Source organism: Numenius arquata, chromosome 13 (genome assembly GCF_964106895.1).
Source record: "Numenius arquata chromosome 13, bNumArq3.hap1.1, whole genome shotgun sequence".
In the NCBI taxonomy this organism is placed as follows: Eukaryota; Metazoa; Chordata; class Aves; order Charadriiformes; family Scolopacidae; genus Numenius; species Numenius arquata.
This window is the reverse complement of record NC_133588.1, coordinates 11358465-11372074: the sequence shown is the minus strand read 5'-3', so window position 1 is coordinate 11372074 and position 13610 is coordinate 11358465. Positions and strand designations below refer to the sequence as shown.

At 59.5% G+C, this 13610-nt stretch overlaps 3 protein-coding genes across 3 annotated transcripts in view; 2 read left to right on the top strand and 1 right to left on the bottom strand.

The window, feature by feature from the left end:
- Nucleotides 1-3144, top strand: part of ZFPM1 (zinc finger protein, FOG family member 1) — a 39965-nt gene extending 36821 nt beyond the window's left edge. Inside the window, exons 8-10 of the mRNA XM_074158195.1 lie at nt 348-443; nt 590-739; nt 923-3144. Of these exons, the coding sequence (XP_074014296.1) occupies nt 348-443; nt 590-739; nt 923-3144 (2468 nt within the window). The remainder of the gene's footprint in view (nt 1-347; nt 444-589; nt 740-922) is intronic.
- Nucleotides 3145-5002: 1858 nt separating this feature from the next.
- Nucleotides 5003-7041, bottom strand: CIDEC (cell death inducing DFFA like effector c). The gene is made up of 6 exons (XM_074158031.1): nt 7014-7041; nt 6423-6495; nt 6108-6249; nt 5860-6009; nt 5521-5705; nt 5003-5396 (listed from the first exon to the last, which is right to left on the bottom strand). The coding sequence occupies exons 2-6, from the start codon at nt 6470-6472 to the stop codon at nt 5210-5212; spliced, it is 714 nt and encodes a 237-aa protein (XP_074014132.1). The 5' UTR covers nt 6473-6495; nt 7014-7041; the 3' UTR covers nt 5003-5209.
- A 2209-nt stretch (nt 7042-9250) lies between these two features.
- Nucleotides 9251-13610, top strand: part of ZC3H18 (zinc finger CCCH-type containing 18) — a 48825-nt gene continuing 44465 nt past the window's right edge. The window contains exons 1-2 of the mRNA XM_074157871.1: nt 9251-9434; nt 10124-10207. The gene's annotated coding sequence lies outside the window, so the exon portion shown is untranslated. The remainder of the gene's footprint in view (nt 9435-10123; nt 10208-13610) is intronic.

Below are 13610 nucleotides of genomic sequence, written 5' to 3'. Positions count from 1 at the left end.
TCAGGCAGGACTTGCCCTTGGTGAAGCCATGCCAGCTGTCTTAAATCACATCCCTGTCCTCCGTAAGTCACATGCAAGGACCCCAGGAGCCATCTGGGTGGAGGGGCATGGAGGCTGTGGGGCTGCAGCATAATGACCAGTTAGATGAGGTTCTCCCCCAGTTGGGTTACTGGTTTGGGGCAACTTGCTTGTAGGTGTTCCCCCATCTCAGCCCTGTAAAGGTGGAGGGGGCATCCTGCTTCCCACAGCTGGTGCCCTCCTGGCCAGCACAGCTGGTGGGGTGTCCCCGCAGTCCCTGTCCCCCTTTCCTCAGCACTGAGATGTCTGCCTGTCCATCCATCCTTCAGGAGAGCGGCCATTCGTCTGCTTGATTTGCCTGTCTGCCTTCACCACAAAAGCCAACTGCGAACGTCACCTGAAGGTGCACACGGACACCCTAAATGGTGAGTGAGCACTGCCCAGCATCCCCATGGGGACAGCTCTGTCCCCTCCAGCAGAGCTGGGGGATGGGGACCCACTCGCCACAGGTCTCCCCCTGCCCCGCTGGGTGCCCTCCTGCCTGCTCAGCCACTTACCATGTTCCCTGCAGGCATGTGCCACAGCTGTGGTTTCATCTCCACCACGAGGGACATCCTCTACAGCCACCTGGTCACCAACCACATGATCTGCCAGCCGGGCTCCAAGGGAGAGGTCTACTCACCGGGGCCAGCCCTGCCCACCGCCAAACCCCTCGCCCCTGGTGGGTCCCGTGGGCTGCAGCTTGGGGGGGGAAGTGTGCCAGTGCCCTGCGCAGAGCCTGGCATTGCCACCAAGGGCTGCAGCCCCAAATGGCTCTGGCTGCAAGGAGGGGAGGTGGGGGACAGGGTGAGCATCCCTGTGCCCGGGATGTCGGGTAACACCGGTGCCTCTCTCCCCTCAGCAGGGCTGAGCCAGACGAACAACGCGTCCCTGCGGAAGTGTAGCCTCCCAACGTTCCTGCCCGAGGGGCTGCCGGCACTGCCGCAGCAGCACGTGGTGCTCCATAGCCCCCTGCCTGCCCCACCGCCCGGCCCTGACACCGGGCCCCCCCCGGCACAGCCCGCCTCACCCCCTGATGCTAGAGCTGGCAAGCTCTCACCACCAGCCCAGCCGCAGAATGGGGAAGGTCCATCATCCTCTTCCTCCTCCTCCTCCTCCTCCGGCGAGGCCATCCGCATCAAGGAGGAGCCCGCCGGCAGCCCAGTGAGTGAGGCAGAGGTGCCAAAAAGTGGTGGCCCCGGGGAGGGCGGTGGCAGCCCCGACGCCTGCTCGCGGACCTCGTCCCCCCGCAGCCTGCCCTCAGCGAAGGTCAAGTCGGAGCTCGCCAGCCCCACGCCGGGCTCCAGCCCGGTGCCCAGCGAGCCGGGGACAGGCACGGCCGGTGGCACCGTCTTCCTACCCCAGTACGTGTTCGGCCATGAAGCCGCGGTGGTGCCGCAGGCGTCGGAGATCCTGGCGAAGATGTCGGAGCTGGTGCACAGCCGACTGAAGCAGGGCCACGGCGGCACGGTGCCACCTGCCATCTACTCCGGCACGCCGGTGCCCAAGGGTGCCACCTGCTTCGAGTGCGAGATCACCTTCAACAACATCAACAACTACTACGTGCACAAGCGCCTCTACTGCTCCAGCCGGCACCTTGCCGAGGACAGCCCCCCCGGGGCACGCAAGCTCAAAGGCCCTCCCGGGGCACCCAAGGGTCCCCCTGCCCCAGGGACGCTGCTGTCCACCCCGGCGGGTGACAGACAAGGGACGCCAGCAGGGGACGGTGACACCGGCCGGGATGCCACACCGCCAGCTGCCCCACCAGAGGTGAAGGCAGAGGATGGGGGTGGCAAAGTGGGGTCCCCCGAGGTGGAGGTGGGGTCAGGGCGATGCAGCGAGGACAGCCAGAGCCCCGGCAGCTCAGTGGGAGACGAGGGGGACGAGGACCCCAGCAAGACGCTGTGCGAGGCGTGCAACATCCGCTTCAGCCGCCACGAGACCTACGTGGTCCACAAGCGTTTCTACTGCGCCTCCCGCCACGACCCCCCAGTCCGCCGCCCCAGCGCCCCCAAAGTTCCCTTCCTGCCCCAGCCCCTCCGCACCCGCAAACGCCGCAAGCTCTACGAGATCCACGGGGCCGCTCACCGCCCCACCGAACCCCCGCCGGCCCCCGACCCACCGCCAGCCCCTGACCCTCCCGGGGCTGCCCCCTCGCCCCGCTCCAGCCCGGATGCCGACGGTCCCATCGACCTGAGCAAGAAGCCGCGGCGGCAGGGAGAACCGGCACCGGCACCGCTGCTCCCCTTGGCCGACTACCACGAGTGCACCGCCTGCCGCATCAGCTTCAACAGCCTCGACAGCTACCTGGCCCACAAGAAGTACCAGTGCCCGGCCACCCCGCTGCAGCCCCGCACCCTCGAGCACCTCCAGAAGATGAAGGGGGCCATGCCCACCCCCCTCAAGGGCCAGCGCAGCCCCGGCAGCCCCGGTGAGGGGGACCCTGAAGGCGTGCGGTTGAGGGCAGCTCCAGCAGGGAGCCCCGGCATCCCCTACCCCAGTGCGCCTGGGGCGGACTCGCTGCAGCGTCACCCCAAGGGTGCCCTGCCACCCCCAGGGGTGAAGGGACCCCTCTCTGCTTGTCCCTACTGTCCCCTCAACGGGGCAGTCAAGGGCGACCTCCTCGAGCACTTCCGTAATGCCCACGGGCTCTTTGTGGCCAAGCCGGCAGCGGCCGGGCAGGGGCTCCCCGATGCCCCGGTGCCCGGTACCGGCAGGACACCCGAACCCCCACTGCCCGCACCATCACCCCCTCGGCCGCCTGTCCCCCGCCTCCGCCGGGACAGCTTCAACGGCAAGGAGGGTCGGGATAGCAGCAGCAGCCCCCTGCCCCCAGCCTCACCCCGGCCCCCTGCTTCTCCTGGAGCCCCTGAGGGACTGCGGGAAGCCACCCGCAAGCCCCCCACACCCCCCGCCTACACAGACAGGGGGGTGCAGACCCCCCCGGCCAAGGCTGTGCCCGGCCCTGTGCCCAACGGCAACCACAGGTACTGTCGCCTCTGCAACATCAAGTTCAGCAGCCTCTCCACCTTCATCGCCCACAAGAAGTATTACTGCTCCTCCCACGCTGCCGAGCATGTCAAGTAAAGCTCCCCTCGCTGCCCCCCACCACTGCTTGTTGGGGGGCTGCAGGGGCTGAGGGACTGGGAACCGATTGCTGGTATCCCCTCTTGCAGGGGTCAGGGTGATGAAGGACCCCCCCCCAGGAGGCTCCACCGGGGTGGCTTCAGCATCCAGAGGTCCCTCTGGTGTTCCCAAACTTCACCCCAGGTTGGGGGTCCTGTGCGTCCCGGGCTGAGAACCCTGTGGGTGGGAGCACAGTGCTGTTGGGGGGCCGGCCCCCCCAGGCCCCCGGTGCATGTGGCACCCCTACCTCTGCCCCTGCTGCAGCCAGGGCCAATGCTGCAGGGAAACTGAGGCAGGGGGCAGGCGCATGGCCCTGCCCTGGCCAGGGGGCTGCAGGGGGGCTCTGCCCCCAGGTAGACACTACAGGGATATGGAGGGGGCACAGCATGGCTGGTCTTGGCCCTGGGCACCCCAGGAAGTGTGTTGGTGTCCCCTGCCACGGACCGGACCCTGCAGGGAGACAGCACTGAAGCCGAGGATGAAGCAACCTTGGGAACCGTGTGTATAAGTGTGTACAGAAATAAATATGTCTAATAAAGCCGGGCTGCCGCCTGCCTGCGGGTGGGGGACACTGTGGAGGCTGGAGTGGCCACTGTCACCCCGTGGGGTCAGGGACATGGGGACATTGGACATGAATAGCCACATGGTGGCAGGGACAGCCTGCAACAGTGGGGCAGAGCATGGCGTCCCAGTGATGACCCTGGCACCCACCTCAGCCTGTGTTGTGAGACAGCTGCCAGCCCCCAGGCTGGGCTCCAGCTGGTGCTGGGCTGCAGGCTGATGGCTCGTTAATTATCTGGCTAGTGAAGCCCCCACAGCCCCAGGTGGTCCATGCTGCCTCAAGCCCAGCTCTGGTCCCTGCCACGTTGGCTGTTCCCACGCTGGAGCCTCAGAGCCCTGCAGTGCGGTTTCCAGGTGAGTGTGGCTCAGGTCCCTTGTCCTCTGCAGTGCCTCACAGGAGGGGCTTCCCCAGAGCATGGCTTCTCTTGCCTCCCCACAGCTCACCCCAGTGCTTCCCAGCACAGAGCAGGTGAGTGGGTCATTCCCTTCCATCCCAGCTTGCCCACCCTGGCTGGCAGGGCTTGTACTTCAGGGGCCCAGTCTGGGCTCCCCACCTCCCACTCAGGGACAGCCACCCCTATCCCCTCAGCTGCCAGGTCGATAAAACACAGCCTGGGTGACACCAGGTTATGTTTCCTGGTCTGGTATCCCCGGAGCTGTGGGGCAGGTGCAGTCCCTGTGGGGCATGGCCAGGGCAGCACCAGCCCATGGGGTCGTGCAAGGCTGGGGCTGCAGCAGCTCCCCCTGCATGGGGCTGCCAAGGGGGCTGGGGACCCCAGGGACTAAAACACCCACCCGAGGACAAAAGGCATCCCTTTGTGCCAGTCCTGCTCTAGGTGTCCATGGCACAGTCAGGGTCCCAAGCAGAAGGGCCACCACCAGCACAGGGCAGGAACATCTTTCATCCCTTTAAATAGACCAAGAACAGGGTTTATGCTAACCACCATGGGCAAATGGGTTTGGAGTGAAGGAGCCCATCTACACCATCCCCTCCTCATAGCTTGCCTGCAGTGCCAGGAGGGGGTCTCTGCTCCGTGTCAGAGGGTGGGCACGGAGGCAGGCCCAGCATGCCAGCCAGGGAGCTGGAGTGGTAGGAAAGAGGACAAAGGCAGCAGCTCCCTTGGGGAGCACTTGCAACAGGTCCCCTTCTTGCATACTCTTGCACCACCACCCAGCACAGCCCCAGCGTGCCAAGTGGGGCAAGTGGCTGAGTCCCCCGCAAACACCCCACCCAGCAAAAGTGAGATGAGATGCAGTTAAAGTCAGTAGAGCTTTACTTAAATAAATATATTTACAGAGCAGTACATATTACAGAGAAGAGCTGGCTGTGCTCAGCCAGCAGGGTGCAAGGAGAGGCTGTGCCAGGCACCATGGCAGCCTCCCCCCAGGCATTGACCTAGCAAGGTGCTGGGACCCCCAGGGACTGGGGGGAGTGACAGAGGAGAGGGAACAGGGCACCCGACCCTCACTGCAGCGTCTTCCTGCGGGGCAAGGGTGGGAGACTGCAAGGCAGGAGGCTCTGCACTGCTGGGCTGCTCTCCGTCTCCTTCGTCTCCTCCGTGGCATCCAGGAGCTGCTGCATGTAGCAGGAGGTGCCGAGCAGGACATGGCCGGTGGCCTGCATGGTGAAGAGTGTCCAGCGCAGGGCTTCCCTGGGCAGAGAGTAAGGGGGTGAGCATCCTTTCTTGCACCTCACAGAGATTATGGGCAGGGGGACTAGTCTCCCACTGCAGCATCCCCACTCCTGGAGCCATTTCCAGCCCCCCCAGCACTCACTTCATCAACCGCTTGGCCCCGTAACAGCGCAGGTCATAGGACATGCTGTAGGTGCCGTAGAGTGTGGCTTTGACATTGAGGCAGCCCAGGTCCCGCGGGTTAGTCTTGTAGAGGTCAAACGTGACACAGGCAACATCGATCCTCCGAGGGGGCTTGCGGGACAGGCTTAGCTGGTAGCCAGGCGTCTAGGGAAAGACAGGATCAGGGTTACCCAGCCTCCTGGTCCCACCTCACCCAGCGTCCCAGGTACCTCCCAGCCCAGCATCATCTCCCCACTGTTCCTAGGGGGGGATGCAGATGGTACAAAGCAGGGATGCTGCCACCCAGAGGTGCACTCACCTTCGAGGCAGTCCAAGTCTGCCCCTTGCTCAGTGCCATCAGCACCGTGCCCTCCTCCAGCGTCCGGAAGAAAGCCTCTGTCTCCACTACAGTTCCATCCTCATCCAGCACCAGCGAGACAGGACCCGGGGCGAGCAGGGCACTCTGAGCCTGCAAGGGTGCTGGGAGTGAGGGGGGGAGGCCAGCCCACCACCCACCTGGGTGGATGGACAGTCCACCGACAGACAGACCAACAGCCCCCAGCTCACCTGGCGCAGCAGCTCAGCGAGGCTGTGTGCCATGATGCCCTTCCGCAGACTGCGGTCCCAGTTGCAGACACGGTAGGGTCGGGGCCGCGGGGCTGGGCTTGACAGCAGCTGCTGGGTCATGGAGGCACTTGCAGAGACACATCTGGGGAGGGATAGAGGGATTGGAGTGTCCTGAGACCCACCACCAGTCCTGGGCATTGCCAGCCCCCTCGGTCTTAGTGGGAAGCAGCACATCCACTCAAGGGGCTGAGAGGTTCAAAGGAGGGAGTGCTCTGGTGTCCCCCACCCCAGGGATGGTGGCTCCCGGGCACTTACTTGGAGACAGGGGCAGCCAGGCGCAGGCTCAGGGACTTGGCGTAATCCATCTTTGCAAGAAGGACAGTCCAGTCTGCGGGGGAGGAAGGATTCAGCCCTAGGTAGGGGTGGTCTCCTGCTCCTCTCCAATCCAGGACACCCTTTCCCACCAGCACTTCCTCTGCTCAGCTCCGGCACAGTGGTGAGCCAGCGCCCCAGCACGGCTGCCTTTACACAGGGGCTGTGCCTGCCCTTTGGCCAGGGCCAGGCTGGGGGCAGCCACCCGGGCAGAGTCTGCTGCCAGCACAGCTCTTGCGTAAAGCAGCATGTGGGGCCCTGAGTCAGCGCTGGAGCAAAGGTGAGACACAGGCATGGGGCTGCACCCTCGCCCCAGCTCCTCAGGGGGCAACAAGGGGTTTGGGAGTCAGGGGGATCCATGGTGGTACTCTCAACGCTATCGCTCCAGCAATATCTCCAGCCAGGAGCCTACCGGGAAGGTCCTGTGGGAGCATCCCCATCCCCATCCCCATCCCCATCCCCATCCCCATCCCCATCCCCATCCCCATCCCCATCCCCATCCCCATCCCCATCCCCATCCCCATCCCCACTCACCTCTAGTAGACACCAACACCCTCTCCACTAGATCACCCCAGTCCACCCCACCTCACCTTATATACCTGTCACCCAAAGTCTCCACCCACTCATCTCCACCCCCTCCTGCCTCAGCCAATCCCCTCCTGGCCTGCTGTCACAGGGGGCGTGGTCAATTCAGGGGGCGGGGCCAGCCCGGCACTGCTGCCTGCACTGCAATGGGGGAGCAACCCGGGAGCTACCCCAAGGGAGCATCCTCCAGCCGAGGCCCCACCAGCATCCCAGGGGCTGCCCGAGCACTGATCCTCCTGACTGGTCCCAACGAGTCCTCTCCCCATGCTCCCAGTAAACAGCCTCCTAGGCATTTTGCATGCCTGGGACCTCTCCCCTGCGCCTCCCGGGGCTGAATTTGGCTGTGGGTTGGAGAGCTGGGAAGGGCGAGGGGCCCATGGGGATGTTGCGACAGCTGGGGCAAGGGACGTGGTGTTTGGTGCCCTGGGGTTGCCAAAGCACGGTTGGGGCCCAGCCAGCCATAGGGGAAGGAGTGGCCGAGGGTCCCAGGAGAGCTGCAGCGGAGCGGGCTGACGTGGGGTGCCCGCGGTGGCTGATGGCCCAGGACCTTGGGGCTGCTGCAAAAGATGCTGAGCCAGCGTGCAGGGCAGCCAGGGCACAACAGTGCTGAGCTCCCCCAGGGGATGGGGCAACATCCTGGGCTGGGCAAGGAGCCACGGGCATTGGGATCCTGCAAAAGCAGCAGCCCTGGCGCAGATCGGGTGGAGGACCAGGAGATTGGGCATGGCTAAAGCCCCGTGGGCATGCACCCAGCATGGACAGCAAGCCTTGGGGAGGGAGAAGCCCAGGCAGCCTGGCAGCTGGGAGCATTAATGAGGGGAGCTCATTAACATTTGGGTGAATGAGGAGGCACAGGGTGCTGAGCAGGCCGGCAGAGACCCACCATGATGCTCTGGCCACTGGCACTTATTCCCATTGGCATTGATGAGAGCCAGAGCAGAGCCTGCAGTGCCGTCCAGGGCTGGGGGTGTGAAAGAGGGGAACAGGGCTGCACCCCACGGCCGTGAGCCATCACCTCTGGCACGTCTGTGTGCACGTGGATGCATGTGGCCTGCTTCTGCAGGACATACGTATTCCTCCATTTGTGCAGGTGTATTTCCACGTGTGTGTCTATCTCCATGCATGTCTATACCCAGGTGCGTGCATTCGCTTGTATCTGTACCCCTATGTACATACAATTATGTGTACATCACTGTGTGCGCACGCATGTTCATATATTTCTGCATGTGCATACGCATGGAGGTATGTGCTACTGTGAGTGCATGCACACCTCCATGGGTCTGTGTGTAGGCATAGCTCCATATGCGGCTGTACTCACAGTCACACATACACGGATATTCCCCTCTGCGTGCACACATAGAATCATGGAATTGTCTAGGTTGGAAGGGACCTTTCAGATCATCAAATCTAACCATCAACCTAACACTGACAAAACCATCTCTACCATGTCACTAAGCACCACATCTACACATCTTTTGAATACCTCCAGGGATGGCGATTCCACCACTTCCCTGGGCAGCCTGTTCCAGTGTTTGATAACCCTTTCGGTGTAGATTTTTTTTCCCAATATCCAATCTAAACCTCCCCTGGTGCAGCTTGAGGCCGTTTCCTCTTGTCCTATTGCCTGTTCCTTGGGAGACCAACCCTCCCCCCCCCAGCTACACCCTCCTTTCAGGTGGTTGTATAGAGCGATAAGGTCTCCCCTCAGCCTCCTTTTCTCCAGGTGAACCCCAGTTCCCTCAGATGCTCCTCATGAGGCTCATGCTCCAGACCCCTCACCAGCTCCGTTGCCCTTCTCTGGGCTCAATCCAGCCCCCCAATGTCTTTCCTGTAGTGAGGGGCCCAAAACCGGACACACTACTCGAGGTGGGCCCTCACCAGTGCCAAGTACAGGGGGATGATCACTGCCCCGGTCCTGCTGGCCACACTGTTATGACACAGGCCAGGAGGCCGCCTTGGCCACACAGCCACACTGCTGGCTCATATTCCACCAGGCAGCGCTCCAGCCGCTCCTCCCCAAGCCTGTAGCGCTGCACGGGGTTGTTGTGCCCCAAGCGCAGGACCCCGACACCCGGCCTTGTCGAACCCCCACATCGTTGGCCTCGGATCCCGCCCGCACCGCTCCCAGAAAGGGAGTGGGAGAAATGGAGCCCGCCCCGCCCCTCCCCCCGGCGCCAGGGGCCGTCGCGTCCGGATGACGTCACGCCATGGCCGCCCTGCGCCGCCGCGAGTAGAGGCCCGGTCCCGTCCCGCGCCTCTGCTGCCGCTTCGCCGCCCGCTCCCCCCCTCCCCGCCCCCGCGCTTCACCCCGGCCCGGCCTCCCCTCCCTCCACGTCGCCCCGGCCCGGCCCGCAGCGCCCGCCTGCCCAGGTGAGCTGCTGCCCGCACGGCCGCGCTCGGCGGGCGCCGGCTGCGGCCTAGCGCCGGGGAGGGGGGGCGGGCCCGGGCGCCGGCAGAACCGGAGCGGGGGGGGGGGGGCGCGACGGCGGCCTCAGGTGGAGGGAGCCCCGGTGGGGGATGCTGGGGAGCGGGGGCATCCCTCGGTGGGGGTGCTGGGAAGGGAGGGGCGGCTCTCGCTGAGAACGGGGGGGCGGGCCCAGCGCGGGGGGGGGGGCGCCGGTTTGGGAAGGGGGATGTGGGGAGGGAAGCAGCGGTTGGAGGTGATGGGAAGGCCCCGGTTTGGGGGTGTGGGGGGAGTGGGGAGGTGGAGGGCAGCCCCGGGGTGGGGGGTCGCTGGGGTGGGGATGGGGGTTACGTGGAGTGGGGAGTCCGTAGTTTGCGGGGGGATGTGGGGAGGGCCGCCACTTGCGGCGGGGGTGCAGCCTTACTTTGGAGAGGGATGCTGAGGAGGGGCTAAATGAAGGAGTGCTGGGGATGAGAAGGGGGTAGCACCTGCTTAAGGGTGGGAGGGGAGCCTTCGTTTTGGGTAGTCGTTATGGAAGGGGGTAGTCTCAACTAAGGGTGCTGTGGCAGGGGGGGCAGCTCACCTTCTGGAGGGTGGTGTGGGGGGTGGTCAGACCCCAGGGGTGCAGGCAGCTCTGACTGTCCTCCCTCCCCAGGCAGGTTGGAACAGGGAGAGCTCCAGCAGCCTTGGCCTGGGGGGCACAGCGGAAGGACCTCAGCCTGGCAGGAGGCCCTGTGAGGTAAGGGAGGTGTGGGGGGAGCTGGGGGTTGGGGCGAGGAGAAGGGCCAGGAAACTGCAGCGGCACCAGCTGCACGTGGGGGTCTATTTTTCCTGTGATGGGTGGATGGGTACATCACCCATGGAGGTTCTGTTCTGCAATGGGTGGATGTATCACCCGTGTAACTCTGCTTTGTGTTGTCCACCCAGCGCCACAGCATCTGTGAGGTCCTTCTGTCTGCTCAGAGCTGCTGTTGTCTTTGCAAGCGCTCTACCACGTAGCTGCTGCAAGTGGTTTAAATTCCCTCCATGAGTCGCTTCGGCAGTGTTGTCTCTTCTCAGAGCTATCCTTACAGCATCCACACTAACCGTATTTTCTTTTACTGCCATCGGTAGCTCAGCTCTTCTGAAGCAACTGTTAACAGTTGCTTTGGCTGTAGCGAGAGCAGCACCTCCAAGGTGTGAATTCTTTCTCCTGATCTTCTTAAGGTTTGTCTAGATCAAAGAAAAGGGTCAGAGTCTAGTCAAGGCAACTCTTTGCAGCACTGCTGATCCAATGTTCTGAGTAAAGTTAGCCTCCTGAGTCTGATTATCCATAAATCCTACAGAATAGAGGAGGAATTGTACTTGTTTTCTGTCGTGGGACCGAGGCACCAATAGTTCAAAATTAGCATTTGCCAGCAGAGAGCTGCAGGAAGAGCTGTGTGTGCTCCAACAATAGGAAAATCAGTTACACTATGAAAACAAACTCCCACTGCTTACAGTGCCATTTCTCTTCAAGCTTCGGTCCCAAAGTCTGCCTGACAGAAAGCAGTGGTTAACATTTTGAATCGGGGCTTTTTGAGCTCTTCTTTAAAAATCGGCTGGCTGAAGATGGCTGTCACCAAGCAGTTCTCTTAAATTAAGACCGAAAAGTGCCTCAGTTTTCTGCATTAAAAGCTTCCCTGACAGCTATGTAATTGAAGTTTGCTGTGCGTCTTCAAAGTCAGTGCTTCTCTGAGGATGGCAGATAAGTGTGTATTTAGTTAATTAACCCTAGCTTCATTCAAAGTAAAGGACTGGGGGCTTTGCTTTTTCAGTTTTACGTGATGTTCCTTTCCTGGGTCACGAGGCATTTTATTTCCTTTTCATGTTGTTGCTACTCTTCCATATTTTTTCGCCGTTGTGGTTCCTGCCCATTGCTTCTGGTTTCCAGTTCTTTGTTCCAAAAATCTTTTTTGCAGTTTGTTTCTCTTCTCACCTGTCCTATCAACACTACTTCCCATTCATTCTCCTCAACTCACTCATCGTTCTTCACCTATCCTCATGGCTTGACTTAGACCATGTTCCAGAACTTTTCTGTTCTGCATTAACCCCTGGTTTTCATGTATCTGATTAATGGAAATGCTTTGATTTTGCATCAAGCTGCTTGGCTATTAGAAAGGAGAAAAAACATTTTCTGCTATCACAAAGATTTCTGCTTGAAAAAGAAGAGGTTCATTTCTTCATTCTTGGCCTCTGTCCCGCAGTGTCTGTCCCATGAACACCCCAGGAGCTGCAAGGTCTCTGCTGGGGGGGTACGGAAGTTGGGTATGAGCTTGGTTCTTGCCATAGGACTGACAATTTATAGGATTTCAAGATTGAAGCTCCCATTTTCTGTAGGGTACTCCGTGCCTTCCTGTTACTGGAGGTGCTCAAATTGTCTGAGCCACTGGTTCCCGTAATATATCCAAGGTATTTTCCTCGTTCACTTGGAAAAAGCTTTTTGTGGCACTGTATAAAGGCTCACCCTGGGAGGGAAGAATTTAATGAATGGAAATAATGCTTGCTGGGAGTATTTTCGACTTGGTGGCTGCTTCAAATCCTGTTTTAACTCACAGCTTTATCCTATAGGTGCTGCTGTGGGTTAGAGTAAGCTGTCATCCTTTCCATACTAGTTCCAGTTCATCAGCTCCCAAGACACTACCTACAGCAGCAAGTCAGTTAGTTGTACACAAAGCTTAACTTTGGCTTAACTGAGGATGCTGCTCAAACTTTTCATGAGTTATAATTGAAAACAGCACAGCATAGACCAGTAAGAAACAGAATTTGAGCCTCCTGCCAGCAATAGGTGCCATTGAGAGCCACGGATCCAGAATGTGCATCAGTGAAAACGCTGCAGTGCCTTAGAGTAGTGTCTGAGGTGCATGTGTGACCACAGACTAAAACCTGGTTGGCATTTCAGCCATCTAATTTTGTACCTTTTGATGCTGTTCATTTAACAAAGAGTACAAGTTGGTCTTGATCTTGGAAACAGACGTTGCTTCTAAGCATTCTGCTGCTCTGACTTGTCTGCTTCTTGCCTTGGGCAAATCGCCTAACAAAAGCGTGAGGTTAAAAATAATTATTTTAAATGTATCCTGGTAAATGTAACCTGCCAATATTGAAGTTAAATTTTAAAAAACAACTAAGTAGCAAAGGGCTTTTCTCTTACTGCCTTTAGTGCTGTGTCAAGACTTCTTAATCTCAATGCTGTATTTAAAGTTTAAAAGAAAAACTCTTAGGTATTGATAAGCTTTGGAAAAAATATATTATAATGTGGATGAAGCAGATGAATTTAAATTTCCCTAACACTTACTCAGTGTACAGTGCCTTTTTACCTGTGTGTGAGGGTGGGGAGGAAAATCTGTATAACTTTGTTTTCCAGTAAGGCTTTGAGACATAAATGGGAATAGAGAACAAGATGAGCCCCTTCATTATTGCATCCAAGTCCTTGCAGGCGAGGACAACCACACGAATGCTTAGCTTAGAAGGAGCATCTCTGTTCCACTGTATGCAAGCCATGAAACACTGACAAAGTTAAGGATTAGTTAATACCTCATTCCCTAATTTGAAAAATTCCAGAGCTCAGTCTGTGAAACTTCAGCACTACCTCTTGTTGCAGATTTATTGTGTAACGAAAAGCTTCTCTTTTCCACCAGACCTGATTCTATGTGTAAATGGGCCATCTTGGAGGCAAGTCAGAGCTGGGTGCTGGAGGAGCGTGCTGTCTGTGCCTCTTCAGCAGCCCCTGTGTGTACAGGGAGTGAGGTGAGGGGCTGCAGGGAAAGGCGGCAGGTTTGTGCCAACAAAAGCTGCAGACTGTTGCAGCCAAATATCCTCTAGGACACCAAGCTGTTCTTGCCTTTCTCATCCTGCTCCTAGATGGTGCTTGGTGTGTCTCTTCAGAGTGCTTTCCATCATTTCTAGATAGGTGGTGACCGAAGGACCAAACTTAGGTTTGGAAAAACTGCCAGGTGTTCTCGGCTGTAGCTGAGTGCGATGGGGTTCTGCTTGGGCTGCTGGAAAGGTGCTGCTACTGAAAACAGGATGATAAAGCCCCAGGCCTCTTATTTAGGAGATTTCTTCGCTTTGTATTTTTGGTAGGCTGCCTTTAATGCTGCTGGCTCCCAGCAGTGGCAGGGACA

Coding starts and splice junctions, on each gene's coding strand:
- CIDEC (XM_074158031.1), bottom strand. CDS start 6,472: ATGGATTACGCCAAGTCCCTGAGCCTGCGCCTGGCTGCCCCTGTCTCC. Junction 6,010..6,107: donor TCGCTGAGCTGCTGCGCCAG/GTGAGCTGGGGG, acceptor GCACCCTTGCAG/GCTCAGAGTGCCCTGCTCGC. Junction 5,397..5,520: donor GGGGCCAAGCGGTTGATGAA/GTGAGTGCTGGG, acceptor CTCTCTGCCCAG/GGAAGCCCTGCGCTGGACAC.